We start from the raw sequence: 14,351 nt of genomic DNA on the forward strand, positions 1-14,351 counted from the left end.
GGCTCCAGCACCCCCCGCGACCCTAGTGAGGATCAAGCGGCTCGGAAGATGAATGAATGAATGAATGAATGAATAGTTAAGTATTGTATAATAACTGTACTTCACAGTGCAGAGGTACCGGATGGATGGATAATTAAAAAAAAAAATCACTACTTCACGGATTTCATTTACCACTGGTTCTTTTTGGAACGTAACCCCCGCGATAAACGAGGGATTACTGTAATTTTAAAAAAAGGTTTATCAAATGGAACAACGGGGATTGACACGAATGACTTACGCTTGTCAGCAATTGTTGGCGACACGAAACGTCCCGAGTGAGAAGAAGGGCACCGAAAATGTCGTGAATCCGAACGCGCACGAACCCGGCGAAGAGGGAAGACGAGTCAAGCGCCGTTGGAATTCGCCGCCGCCGCCGCCGCGCGACAAAACGAGCGCACCCCTGCTCCCGGTGAACGCACGGTGGCGGTCTCCATCCTGCGGGGCAGCCCGAGTGACATTAGCTTGACTGCGAGCAGCTAGCTTTGCATCCAGTCCATGCGCCCTGTTATCTTGAGCGAATAACGCCGTCGATCATGGCCGCGAGCGCGGGCGAGTGGTGTCTCATGGAGAGCGACCCCGGGGTGTTCACGGAGCTGATCAAGGGTTTCGGTGAGTTGCTCGAGCTCGAGCCGCGCGCGTTCGGCGCGGCTAACCATTGTAGCCCGCCGCGCTCGAGCTACGCCCGCCGCGCTCTTCGTTTCGGCATCACGTCTGCGTGAATTGAAAAAGCGAGGCCGTCTCCGAAGCGGCGCCGTCCCGTCAAGTCCCATGCCGGCGACGTGGCGTATTTCGCCGCTGACGACAATCGAGCTTCACGCTAATTGGTTAGCATTACTCGGGCGTTCAAATGTACGGCGCGTGAAAAATCAAGCCCTCGCCGCCTGTTCATCAAATGCCGCGGCCGCGTCTCAATGGCGACCGTGCCGAGAGGAGTTCTTCGAATTGCCTTTTTGTGTCACTCTAGGCTGCAAAGGCGCACAGGTTGAAGAGATCTGGAGTATGGATCCGGAGAACTTTGACAACTTGAAGTATGGATCGGTCACGGCGCCGAGCTCGCTCGCCTATGCCGAAGACGTCCGATTTTCATGTCCGCGCTATCTCTTGGCAGGCCCGTCCATGGATTGATCTTCCTCTTTAAGTGGCAAGCGGGTGAAGAGCCGGCGGGATCCATCGTACAGGATTCAAGACTCGACCGAATCTTCTTTGCCAAACAGGTGCGCCGGTGTACGATTTGTCATGACGGCTCAATCCAATCTCACCTTCGTCGTCATCTGCCTGCGTGCGTGTGATTTCAGGTCATCAACAACGCTTGCGCCACGCAGGCCATCGTCAGTGTCCTGCTCAACTGCTCCCACCCCGACATGCTGCTTGGAGAGACGCTCACCGAGTTCCGAGAGTTTTCGCAGAGTTTTGACGCCGCGGTATGCTCATTTGCATTTTTTGGTGAAAAATGGCAGGCGGAATTTCTCTTCTTTGGTCAGCACTTTTTTGGGGGGGGGGGGCTGCGGCCCTCCTCGACGACGCGCTTTAAATGCAAATGTCGCTTTGGTCCTCAGATGAAAGGTTTGGCTCTGAGCAACTCTGAAGTTATCAGACAGGTGCACAACGGCTTTGCCAGGTAACCGGATTCTTTGGCGTTGCGTTTGGAGCACCTTCATTCGAATCGGCGCTTGTCATCTTATTTGGAACGCGTCGTCGTCATCGTCGTCATTTGCAGGCAGCAAATGTTTGAGTTTGACGCCAAATCATCCGCCAAGGACGAGGACGCCTTCCATTTTGTGAGTTACGTTCCCGTCAACGGTCGACTTTACGAGTTGGACGGACTTCGAGAAGGACCCATTGACCTCGGTGAGCATGCGAGGGAGGACAATCAAAGTCGTCAAGGGCGAAAGGTTTTCGCCGCAGAAACGACACCTTTCTGTTTTCCCGCCAGGTGCCTGCAACCAGGACGACTGGATCGGCGCCGTCCGTCCGGTCATCGAAAAAAGGATCCAAAAGTGAGCATCTCCACAAACGCGCGTTTTCATGTTATGCACGTGTTGTCATGGCAACGCACCCGGCCGGCAATGAGATTTGCCGCCGCCGCAAGCGCTCAAAAGATTCCCGTCACTTTTTTATTTTTATTTTTGGTGCTCTTCACGTGACACAATTTCATTTCGTCTCAGGTACAGCGAAGGTGAAATCCGTTTCAATCTGATGGCCATCGTGTCCGACCGCAAGATGATATACGAGAGGAAGATTGCCGAGCTTCAGACTCAGCTTACTGAGGTGAGGGGAGAAAAAAAAATAAAAAACATGGCGGGGTCCCTTGGCGTCACGGCCGCATTCGTTGCCGCGCGGCTCCTCAGAAATGACCGCGACTTTTGCCAAAGCTGCGACAACGGCGCTAGCGGCCGCGTTAGCCCGAGCATCACAAATTGTGGCGCCGCCGCCCACTCTTAGGAAAGCCGCGTCGGTGTTAGCTCCTGCGCCGCTCGCAACTTTGCTTTAACTCGGCCGGAAACTTTTTTGGGGGGGCTTCAAATCACAATTCCCGTCCGTTACCACGGCAACCAAGCCACGCTGCCATTTGGGGGATGTTGTTTTGCACGATGCAGCGACCAGGGGGGGGGGGGGGTGCCTTGAGCGCCCTCTTCCCACCCATCAGTCTGTCACGCAGACGCCTCACCCAACGCGGTCAGGTGCCCCCCCCCCCCCCCCCCCGTCCATTTTGGAGAAATTGAAGTTTGAAGTGCGCCTTTTCGGGATAACGCGGCATGCTCACCAAACAACCGCAGTCATGAATATTGACCAACGTTGTTGCTCAGCCAAGCCTCAATTTGTGGTCTGACGGACTTTTGTCCTCGTCTTGGTGTCCGATTAGGCAATTCATCGCGGCGTCAGTCGCGCGCTTTCTTTTTTTTCTTTTCTTTTTTTTGTTCCCATGCCAAACGTCATCTTGCACAGTCATTGTGACAACACGCGCGGCAAGGTCAGCGAAGGTCAGCCGCGACGCTTTCGCGGTTGCTTCGCGCGGACGCTTACAAGACGACAGCGCCGCCCGTGGAAACGACGGACCCCCCCCCCCCCCCCGCTATTTAATTTTTGACGAGGGGTCCGAACTGTGCATTTGCGCGGATGGCGCCGCCGACGGCCTTTTTCTGTGGCTGGTTTCCAGGATGAGCCCATGGACACGGACCAGAGCAGCACGTTTCTCAGCTCCATTCAGTCGGAGATCGCAAAGTACCACCTCCTCATCGAGGAGGAAAATCAGAAACTGAAAAGATACAAGGTGGGGGTCGCCGACTCAGCACTTTTGCCGGAATGTCTTTTCTTTATCGTCATTCGTCACGCTTGACGCTGGCATTTGATTTTGGCACGCACGCACGCGTCTCTGTAATGGTCCTAAACGCCCGGCTGCTGATTGTCTTGTTTTTTTTTTTTTTTTGTTTTTGTTTCCACTCTGAGACTATTTTTGGTCACCTTTTTTCTTTTCCGTTCCTCTCCTTTGTGTTGACCGAATTGTTCCAGGTTGAAAATATTCGACGGAAGCACAACTATCTTCCGTTCATTATGGAGTTACTGAAGACGTTGGCCGAGCACCAGCAGTTAATACCTTTGGTGGAGAAGGTGACTTGCGTTTTTTTTTTCTTTTTTTAGCTTTGTGGTTGGAGTCAATTGTTTTGTTGACTTCCTTCCATTTCTCTTTCACCAGGCAAAAGAGAAACAGAGTGCCAAAAAAGCCCAGGAGGCCAAGTAATTTTTTTTTTTTTTTTTGCCTGTGAGCCACCGACAGATTCTCCGCATCCGCCGCATTCACGTCCGTGGCCGCGGGTGTGTCCCGTAGCATGTTCTTCCTGCTATTTGTCCGCATCCAGACTTCAGAAATGCGGTGCGGGAGAAGAGACTCGCTCTCCATGCGTTCATCAGATGATGTGCACGATCGAAGGAAACGTGCGCAGATGGTCTTATTTTCATAATAAAACTGTCCAGAAGTTTGTAAACTTGGTGTCGTCGCGTCACGGCAGCTCTCTCATAAACGGGATCTTGATGTTATCTTGGGCCTTGTTTTCAAACACGTCTGTGAAGAGCGTCGTTGAATGCCACCTACTGGTAGAGGACAGCAATTACAATGAATGGAAACAGTCTCTCATTTGCGACGTTTCAAGACGCAAAAGTCGCAAATAACTCGACGCTCGTGTTGAAGGCCGATTCATCATTCGAACGTTGCCATCGAATGGGGGAGAGGGGGGGGGGACAAAAACGGAGTCCTGTATGTTGATCTGAATTAAAATGGGCAATTTAAAAGGGATGAAAAAATGGTTTCCGGTCCGCAAACCGCATGCACTTGTCTCAACCCGTCGGTTCCTGGAGGGCCGCCTACCCGCACGTTTTCCGAGTCTCCCCTGTTGCGACGCACCCGATTCAAATGAACAGATTCAACGTCAGGCTTGCGCAGAGCTTGCTGATGATCTGATCATTTCAATCAGGTGTGCTGGAACGGGGACACTCGGAAAACCTGCGGGCCGGCGGGCCCTCCACGACCTGACTTTGACCCCTATGAGTCTCAAAGCGGTCCGTGACAGCTGGCGCAGTTCATCAGATCTAATGACGATGGTTGGCCGCCGGTGTAACGAGGCAGGGACACTCCGTCTGTTGGGCGGTCGGGGTGGGGGGGTGCGTGCGCCACTAGCCAGGTGTGTGTGCCGCAACTCGAGCGCGAGTGGGTCGTTAACGCCCAACGTGATGAGCCACCTTCACGGTTCACCGGACCTTCTGCGGCCTCTGGAGCGCGCCGGATGAAAAGTGCTCCGATCCACGGGAGAACGCACCGCAGTAAACTTTAGACTCACTTGACTGTAGAAATGGTAGACATGGTATTTGTTGCATGTATTCATCCAAACGCGGCGTACGTGTTTGGAGTCTGTGACACGGCTGCGTAGTAGAACGTGTTCCGAGCCTATTTTTGGCACAAGTGTTTCCGTCCCCGCACGTGCACCGCCTCGGATGCGCCGGACCAACGTCAAGATAACCCGCGGCGAAAAATGAAAACCTGCAGGTTTTGCGACAAAGCTGTCTTGACAGGCCACTCGGTTCCATTCTCACTTTAGACGTCAGTCACGATGATGACGGCAAAAAAAAAAAAAACGCAGTCATGGTGACTGTTTGAGCATTGTGCAGGCCTTATTTTGACAACAGGCTGATTTGACCGCGTTGTGAAATGGCGCATCTGAAAAGCATTCCTCAATGCTGCACACGTTCGACCTTGTAGCTTCAAACCTTATTCCACAATGGAATACGTGAATCATGCTGAGTGGGCAGAGCGGTGAAAGCCAACGTGCCTTATGCAGTTGTTGTTTAAAAAAAAAAAAAATCAAAAAATGAGAGGTTTGGATGTTGTCATTTTGGTGTATGGCTTGTTCCATTTTGGAAGAAAAGGTGTTACACGGCCTGTGTAATATTCAAATCTGTTGAATTGACTCGAGCGTGCATCAAGGCCAGATGTGATGGGGAACACCCACGTTTTCTAATTGTTATCGCTGATGAGCATTGAAAACTTGCAAAGAACTCCAAAGTGTGTATCGGGGCGGTGCGCTCCCTCTTCCGGGAGGTGAGCGGCAGAATTTTTAGACGAGGGAGGACTGACTGGCTGTCATGATTTTGTTTTGTGACCAACAGGTGGCACTGTAGAGCTCCCCCTGCAGTTGCACACCTGTTGGTCATGAGGTAATTATTAGTTGTATAATGTGTTGGGTCATTGTTGCCGTTTGCTCTCGGCCTGTGTCATGTCTGTTTCAGTTGTGTTTCGTGTGCTGCAGTGCGTGCAAACCTGGTGAAGAACCAGCGAAAACGTCTGGCCTCAAATTGCAAACAAAGCGTTTGGTAGCAAATATTGAGTGCCGTTTGTGTGATGTATCCAAGGCTGGCAATTGCATGCAAATGAATTTTTGTTTGACATTTTATTGTATAGTGTCCTTGGGTGTCTTGAAAGGCGCTTAGAAATCAAATGTATTATTATTCATTCATCCATCTTCCGAGCCGCTTGATCCTCACTAGGGTCGCGGGGGGTGCTGGAGCCTATCCCAGCTGTCTTCGGGCAGTAGGCGGGGGACACCCTGAACTGGTTGCCAGCCAATCGCAGGGCACACAGAAACGAACAACCACTCACACTCACACCTAGGGACAATTTAGAGTGTTCAATCAGCCTGCCATGCATATTTTTGGAATGTGGGAGGAAACCGGAGCACCCGGAGAAAACCCATGCAGGCCTGGGGAGAACATGCAAACTCCACACAGGGAGGCCGGAGCTGGAATCGAACCCGGTACCTCTGCACTGTGAAGCCCACGTGCTAACCACCGGACTACCGGGCCACCCTGTATTGTTATTATTATTATTATTATTATTATTCATAGTTGAAGAGTACATTTGTTGCAAATGACATCCCTCCACCTACTTTGTAAAGTCAGCAGGGGATCAAATACTTGTTCTCCCCCACTGTGTGTTTGGAGGGGTTCATATGCGTCTCTCGCCCCCCCACCCCCTCCCGTAAAAAAGTAAATTCAGAAACATTGCAACACTGAAAAAAAACCCAATATTTTAATTCTATGGTGCTTTCACAAATGTACCGAAATATCAAAAGAACAAAATCCATACAATCATTCCAAGTAGAAATACAAATACTCCTTGCATCTGCAATGCTGCTCACAAATGCAGCAAGTACACCCCCCCCCCCCCCAAAAAAAATAAATAATCATAAATCCAAAATCACATTGTCTGTCGTCATAGTATCAAAGCGAATATCACAGGAAATCAACGTGAATCGTAACCGGTCGTAACATCATCATATGAATGTTAAAAAAATTGAATGAAGGGAAGCTTAAAACGGCTTCAGTTGTGTGTTCCACTCTTGTCGCGAGTGTTGATGCTCGGAAACGGTTTCAGGCTCCAGGCAGCAATGCTGCCGTTCGGTCGACTTTCAGCGCCGTCGCCGTCTGGCGGCCGCCAACAGTTGATTGTAGAGCTCCGAGTGGATGAACCTCGGGTAGGAGTTGTTCTCCATCAGGCTGTAGACTTTTCGCTGGGCCGCTAGAAAGCTGGCCACGTTGGGCTCCTTGAGATTTTCCGTGATTTTGTTTTTGGTGGAAAAGTCCAGGTTGACCTGCAACGGGGAAGAGGAAATTCACGGTGTTCACGGCGTCCGTTTTGCCCAGCGAGATAAACGAGGGACCCCCCGCGAAGCCCCGTTACCTCTTTGGGAGCTTCGTTTTTAATGAACTCCTCGTAAATGCTGTTGGCCTTGGACGTCAGCTCTTGATGCGACGACAGCGTCCTCAGGTCCTCGCAGGCGTTCCAAAACTCCATGTTCTCCTCGCAGAACTCGCTCTTCAGGAAGACGCAAAAGGCCGTCTTTCCATCTGCGCCGGGACCGCAAACGCAAGAGACGTCATCGATCCGCCGCTAGCCGACCGACGGCGGCCCGCTCCAAGTAGCGGCGATAAAAGCCGTCGACGCCGAGCGCGAGTGTCCGGCGATGCTTACATTTATGAGCCAGGAGGTTGTCGAGCGACTGCGCCCACTGCGTCACGTCATCCACCGTCGGCCTGCGGGCAAAGAAAGCGCCGTTTAGTCGACCGAGCGGCTCAGGTGACGTGAAGGGACCGCTAGCGCTAGCTTCTTCACTTGCGCAAGCTAGCTCCCTGCGAACTGGAGTTTCTTTTCAAGCTGCTTCCAGTCCCGGGAGACAACCGTAGCAGAAGAGGCCGTCCCCGATTGCCCCCCCCCACCGCATCTGGCCCGCTTTCCACGTCTCCCTCCTCCGACACCCGCGTTTTAAACCATCAGTTAGCCCGCTAATCATCCCGACCTTTTCAATCAGGCGCGTTGGAGACGTCGAAAACGGGATGGAAAGCGGTGCTCCAGGAACAGACTTGGGCACGTGGCCCTTCTATGTGCTATGCCCCCCCCCCCCCACAATCCCCCTCCCATCCTTAAAATAGATTCCAATTCAGTCTGTTGGTTATGGGGTCTCAAATGGGATGCGTAATGCGCAGATTTGAATGAACAAACAAAGGTACCTGTGCCATTTGGTCTTCATTCGATTTGAGATTGAAGGGGCTGAGTTGGTCTTCAAGAGTAGTCCGATTCTGTTTTTCCAGTTTCTCCCCCTGGGGGGGAAAAAAAATCAAAGGAAATCTTGAGTTTGATGTCAGAGGTCAGGCGTGGCGATATGGTGGCTTTGACTTACATGTTTTTTTCCTCTTTGGACGGATGCGCGGCTTTGGCGGAGTCGGCCATTGCCGCGCTCCAGTTGGCTAAGTCGTCCTTCATGCTCGCGCGTCTCCTTCTGCCTCTGCTTTGACTGGCGGCCTGGCGTCCGCCTTTATAGTTTCCCCTGCGGCGGCTGACGAGCAGGAGGCGGGCCCGGCCCGACAGGTCTTCCACGCATTTGGCTGTCGTGTTGCACATGGAGATGAGGCGGCGTTCCCAGGGAGCCGCCACGCTTATTGCACAATACGTTCCAACCTTGCAGGGAGCTTTGTTGCGTGTCCAGGGTGTTGTGATTGTTGTTTTTTTTTTTTTTGGGTGCTGCCGTCAATTGTTGGCATACGGGTGGTGCTCGCGAACATGCGCACGCCGGCAGACACGCCCTTGCCACCTTGCGCTCCGGGCGCAAGACGCCGCTTGCTGGCTGATGGTGGCCCGAAGCACAAACGATGACTCAGTGACGTGTTGGAGCACAACGTGTCCTCCTCCCCGATTCACACCTCACGCACGCGTCGCCAAGAATGATGAATCACGTCGAGGTTTGAAACCTTGACATGGTGGTCGGACGTCACGTCCTTTGCGTTGCGCCGCAATAAACGCCGTCCGATGGTTTGTATCGCGTACGGCTCGGCGGTCACCGAGGGTTGCACGGAAGGCCACATTCGCCAGGCACGCTCCAACAGTTGCTTTTCGCCTCTGACGAGCAATCGAACAAAGAGCGAGCGTTCCAATTTCACGTCCGATGTTTGACAGCCTTACTAATGTGGCGGCACGGCGTGGCGCGGCTGTATTCTTTCGCCACTTTGACCCCGAAACCACCCGGCTCCGCCCCAGGCGCTCGCACCTTTCGACACACTTTTTTAGGACCGCTTAAAATATATACAGTATATATATATATTTGTATTTGTATGTATTAGTATTTGACCTGTTTATGTTAATTGAACGCCACTTGGCGGATTTTCATTCATCGCGGGTGGTTTTGGTCCCCATTAACCGCGATAAACGAGGTTGGTTTTGGTCCCCATTAACCGCGATAAACGAGGTTGGTTTTGGTCCCCATTAACCCCGATAAACGAGGTTGGTTTTGGTCCCCATTAACCGCGATAAACGAGGTTGGTTTTGGTCCCCATTAACCGCGATAAACGAGGTTGGTTTTGGTCCCCATTAACCGCGATAAACGAGGTTGGTTTTGGTCCCCATTAACCCCGATAAACGAGGTTGGTTTTGGTCCCCATTAACCAGGATAAACGAGAAATGACTGTATATGGTCAATGGAAGGCAGCATTTCTGACGGCCCGCAGCGAAGACCTCGCCGACCCGGCCTCGCACCGCCGCAGCGACACGATTTTCCAGTGCTTTTGCGCGTCTGCAAAATGGGGTCGGCTGCAACAAAAAAAAGACTGCGGCAAAAATCCAAAAGGGAGACGCTGAAGCCCTCGCTTCCAGTGCCATCGTTTCCGATGAGCTTTGCGTTGGTTCGTCGTCGCTTGCCGCCAAACAAGATTATGTCACGTAGCGGAATGCCACCACTGCTCTACTTTCCGTGCGGTGACTGTCAGCGTGACCTTAACGCACTGCGGCCCAAATGAGTCACCATCACTATGTCCTGTTTTGGTTCAGCGTCCAAAATAGGCAAAGCCGTTCAAAAGCAAACCTCCTTTTTTGGTCACCGGCATTTATTGCTCCCGTTTTGGCCGGCGCGGGATTTATTTTTTGATTTTGATTTGCTGCAAAATGAGTCACACGTGCACATTGGTGAAACGTGAAGGCGGCTTCACATGTTCCCTACGCGGCGTCAGCATTTTTCTTGTCATTATTTTACGCGTGAGAGAGTCGGCACGTTGACGCGTGACGATGATTTTTTTTTTTTTCCGGCAGTAGGAGCAAATGCTCAAGAGTTCGCCTAGCTTGCCCAACACATCTTGCAGGGGTCGTCGTGACACATTTAGGGGCCTGCCATGTCACTGTAAAAAAGAAAAAAATACACACACACACAGATTCACAGCACGGGCCAAATGAGAACCGCACCCATTTGAAAGCATCTGGCTAAAAGATTGAACGCGACTGTAGCACGACTGGTTTGTCCACCCCATGAAAGCACAAAGCGTCCAAGCTTGCCGCCTCGCAAGTACGAGCGAACGAGAGAGCCGAACGTGCGCAACCTTATTGAAGACACTCATCACAAACAAATGTTGACATTGATACTTGCCTCATGCATGCACGCCTCACATTGCTTATTGATGATCATGATTTTTTTTTCTTCCCTTCATTGTGACCAGCAGATTATTTGTAGGGGTGTGCATCTGTCCTACCCCCCCCTCCCCCACCTCCCAAAAAGGACAATGAAACATGTACATACAGGTAATCATGCTCATCTGTTTATTACTTTTGACACGTTTTTGTTTTCTACCGTTAAAATCCAGTTCTTGCCATGCTTTATTTTTATATTGTGTTTTTCTCCCCTGCTACATGCTTTTATTTTGGCGGTAGTTTAGGAAGTGCCGATTGAGACGCTTAAAAAAAAAAGTAAGTTAATGTGGTTTTGATTGAAAATTATGTTGTCGCTGCTTGATGTCACGGATTTATATATTGATGCAAGGGAGAGCTTTTTGTAGTGCCTGTGTGTGTGTGGGAGGGGGGGGGGGCTGATGAGTGAGCCACATTCCACCCGAATATAATTCATAGAATAATAATAATAATAATAATAATACATTTTATTTATAAGTGCCTTTCAAGAATCACTTCATGGGAGTTTGTTCAGCCGGCTCGAGCCATGCGGACAAGTTGCCACTTTCTGTCGACGTCTGCAAGCCATTTCAGACCACGAATAGATTGATGTTGAAATCGTACCGATTCACACGTTAGGCCAAGCGACAAGAGAGAATTTGTCCCATCAGCCAAATGCGTCTCGCTGTCATGTGGGCAAAAAAAAATAAAACAAAAAAAAATATGGCCTGTTGAGTGTTGCTAGCAACAGTTGATGTGGCGTTAATTGCGATCCCGACTCATGAGAAGGGTGTCGCCACCATTTGTGGGGCGTGGGAAAGTCGCAGCTCACGCACACGCGCACGCGCACGCCGGTGGCAACAATCAATGACAACAGACAAACAACAAAAGTTTTTTTTTTTTTTTGTATGATGGACTTCATTCGGATGGATTGAAATGACGCAATCTGCTTTGGACTCATAATCACCAACACTTACCAAAAAAAAAAAAGGCACTTGAACAACAGCAACACGCTAAATGACGGTGAGGGTTGAAAATAAATAAGAGCACGTTGAACGTAAAATGACCTTATACATTTTCCATAAGCGGCATGCTTTCAAGTCTGTGTGCGTGTGCGCAGATTGAAGTGGAGCAATGAAACGTGTGACATAGAATCAAGCGTTGACGTTTGCGTGCTTCAAAAAAGGAATCGTACACTTCTAGTCTGGCCACTAGTCGGCATTTAGGATCCAAGCTATTAAAAAAGAAAAAGAAAAACGAAATCTCTGTCTCAGTCATCTCGGTCCGTCATGGCGACGGATCAAAGCTAACGTTGCTAACGTCTGTGAGCGCGCAACCTATTTCGCGCAACCCCAATTGTCAAAAAAGTGCGATTTGTCTCTTCAAACATTTTACGGAGCAAAAGCATTTTGCCAAACGTACGTCATCACATGAGTGTGATTCCTACCTTGCACACACAAGAAAAGGAAAAAAAAAAGATGGCGGAGGTGCGCTAGTGCGTTATTCACTCTATCAGTGTCCGTCACTCAGATCTTGCGTTTTTTTTTTTTTTTTTTTTTTTAAACCAAAAGCAACGATGACTCATTTTCTTTGGGACTGGCGGGCGCGCCGTGGTCGTTTTGCTTTCATATTGGGCGGTGTGGAAAAATCCTTGTGACGGGGAACATCAAGTCCAGGGCAAAGTCGAGGGTCCGCTGAGGACTTTGAGCGAGGCTTTTCCCGGCTTTCGGAACCCTCGTCCCTCGGACAAGACCGAGGCTCCCCGCCCAATGGAATCCCCGCATTCCAGTCGCGGGTCGTACGTCCGCCGGCGTCCTCTCGCCGTCAACCCTTGGTGGCGTCGTCGGCCGAAAGGTTTTCCAGGAGAATTCTGTAAACGTCCGAGCGTAGGAAGCGCGGGTACGAGTCTCGTTCCATCAGCCCGTAAACCATTTTCTGAGCGTCGTCGAAACAGTGGACGGTGGGACTCTTGACGCTTCTTTTGATCTGCTCTCGAGTGTGATAGTCGATGTTGATCTGGAATGAGGCGGATGGGGGTCGGGGGGAAACAGTGTAAGTTCCACAAAAGTTCCAAATCCAAACTTCCCGCTTTCCCCTTTGAAGGAACCCATCGACGTTTACGCTTCAAGCAACGTACCTCTTTGGGAGATTCGGCTTTGACAAATTGCTCGTAGATTTTCTTGGCTTTGGACGCCATTCGGAAGGAAGACTTGATCTTCTTGTAGTCCTCGCAGGTGAGCCAAAACTCGATGTTCTCGTCGCTGTATTCGGATTTCAGAAAGTTGCGAAATGCCGCTAATCCGTCTGAGGGTGACCACAATCAACTCAGAGCCGCGGACCCCGACCACATTTAGCTTCATGGTGCTAACACACACACACACACACACACACACAAAATCCCTGCGACGGTTTTGGAATTTCGTACATTTTGAATCCAGCAGCCGCTCCAACGACTGCGACCATTGTTGGGTATCTTCTAGCGTGAGCCTGCTGAGAGACGACACAAATCGTATAATAAGGATTGCACGGGTGTCAAACACGAGGCCCGGGGGCCATATCCGGCCCCTCCGCGTCATTTGATGTGGTCCGCCAAAGCAAATCACTGCGCGTCAAACATCCACCATCAGTGCTCAAATCCGGACCGAAATGTCAAATTGTCACGTGTGATCAATAGCGTTGAGGCTTACACTCGATTGGACAATAATTGCACAAAGATCAAACAGACGGTCGACTGATTTCAAAAACTAGGAAGCCATCAATCCGATTTGTTGTAATCCGATGTGATGATTCAACGTGGATTCAGTTTCACTGCGCGCATCGTGCGCCAAAGCAAGCAAGCAAGCAAGCATGCCGCGCCTCGTCGTGCGTTTGAATCCTTTCCTAACGACCATAGATGGGAAGGAAAAGAGCAAGGCAGCGAGTGTCTTTTCAAAAGGCCAAAAATCCCCGCAAAACACCCCATCAGCTCTCCTTACCTCTCGGAACTGGACGAGTGTGAGAACATGCACTGCAGTCGGCACATGAAGTTCTTTCCGCTGTGCAGATAGAAGGCAAAAGGTTATCAATCTATCCCTGGATTTCTGCTCAACCTGTCCAAGAATGTCGGGCATGTTATGATAAGCGAGCGGCAGTCCAGTCCAGACTGGAAAGCGCCGCCGACTCGACTTCTTTTCAGGAGCGGGGCTGGCCCGGAGACTCCGGCGGGTGGATGGCGGCGGACGGCGGAAGGCTGTGCGACGGTGCTCTCGACTCACATGTTCTTGTTTCGCTTCCTATCATCTCGGTCCATGATGAAGTGCGCTGGGACGATGAGCCTTGGCATTGTTTTGTCAAGCGGGCGCCGCGGGCTTCCCGCTCGGGGTCATGCCGCGGCCGAGAAAACCTTTGGAGGCTCCCCCCCCCCCTGCCCGAGACGGTGGCTTTTTATACCGAGGTCCGCCGTTACCGTCGGCGGGGGCCGCTGGCTGGGAGACATCAGCGGCTCAGCCCAGACTGAAGAGGAAGCACCCCCTTCCCTTCCCTTCCTCCTCCTCCTCCTCCCACCTCACGCTTGGAAAGAAGCCAACACTGGCACCGTAGTCTCTTCCTTCCTCGTCTTGATGTCGGACTCCCTGCTACAGGATGTCTTTTGGCGCCGCCATGAATTGCGCTCATGGCCAAACGGCGACTTTCATCGCGGTTGAGCTATGACGGCTGGTTTTGAAGGGAAACGGCGCCTCTCTTCTCGTAGTTGACCGCCCAGTCAGCAAAATTGGCCTGGCCCGGCTCCGGGGCGGACACGACTCGTACACTCGGCCCACATACCTCAATGGACGACGGTCCTGCAGTGGCCCGCATCTGG

The 14,351-nt window shown here is 51.3% G+C and overlaps 3 protein-coding genes across 4 annotated transcripts; 1 reads left to right on the plus strand and 2 right to left on the minus strand.

Annotated features, from left to right (window-relative positions):
• Window positions 1-307: 307 nt before the first annotated feature.
• Window positions 308-4,022, plus strand: uchl5 (ubiquitin carboxyl-terminal hydrolase L5). The gene is made up of 11 exons (XM_052074047.1): window positions 308-648; window positions 1,004-1,067; window positions 1,148-1,253; window positions 1,335-1,460; window positions 1,596-1,657; window positions 1,757-1,887; window positions 1,973-2,036; window positions 2,205-2,307; window positions 3,197-3,310; window positions 3,550-3,648; window positions 3,734-4,022. The coding sequence occupies exons 1-11, from the start codon at window positions 573-575 to the stop codon at window positions 3,776-3,778; spliced, it is 990 nt and encodes a 329-aa protein (XP_051930007.1). The 5' UTR covers window positions 308-572; the 3' UTR covers window positions 3,779-4,022.
• Window positions 4,023-6,592: 2,570 nt separating this feature from the next.
• LOC127606057 (regulator of G-protein signaling 21-like) lies at window positions 6,593-8,500 on the minus strand. The gene is made up of 5 exons (XM_052074053.1): window positions 8,265-8,500; window positions 8,095-8,184; window positions 7,559-7,620; window positions 7,268-7,434; window positions 6,593-7,178 (listed from the first exon to the last, which is right to left on the minus strand). The coding sequence occupies exons 1-5, from the start codon at window positions 8,483-8,485 to the stop codon at window positions 6,996-6,998; spliced, it is 723 nt and encodes a 240-aa protein (XP_051930013.1). The 5' UTR covers window positions 8,486-8,500; the 3' UTR covers window positions 6,593-6,995.
• A 2,729-nt stretch (window positions 8,501-11,229) lies between these two features.
• Window positions 11,230-14,130, minus strand: LOC127606058 (regulator of G-protein signaling 21-like). 2 transcript variants are annotated; one of them, XM_052074056.1, is made up of 5 exons: window positions 13,765-14,130; window positions 13,486-13,545; window positions 12,936-12,997; window positions 12,648-12,814; window positions 11,230-12,526 (listed from the first exon to the last, which is right to left on the minus strand). In XM_052074056.1, the coding sequence occupies exons 1-5, from the start codon at window positions 13,830-13,832 to the stop codon at window positions 12,335-12,337; spliced, it is 549 nt and encodes a 182-aa protein (XP_051930016.1). In that variant the 5' UTR covers window positions 13,833-14,130; the 3' UTR covers window positions 11,230-12,334. The 2 variants fall into 2 exon arrangements, with proteins under 2 accessions (XP_051930016.1, XP_051930015.1); XM_052074055.1 differs by having other exon boundaries at window positions 11,232-12,526; window positions 12,936-13,000; window positions 13,765-14,127.
• Between the last annotated feature and the right edge of the window lie 221 nt (window positions 14,131-14,351).

Source organism: Hippocampus zosterae, chromosome 8 (genome assembly GCF_025434085.1).
Source record: "Hippocampus zosterae strain Florida chromosome 8, ASM2543408v3, whole genome shotgun sequence".
NCBI classification, from domain to species: domain Eukaryota; kingdom Metazoa; phylum Chordata; class Actinopteri; order Syngnathiformes; family Syngnathidae; genus Hippocampus; species Hippocampus zosterae.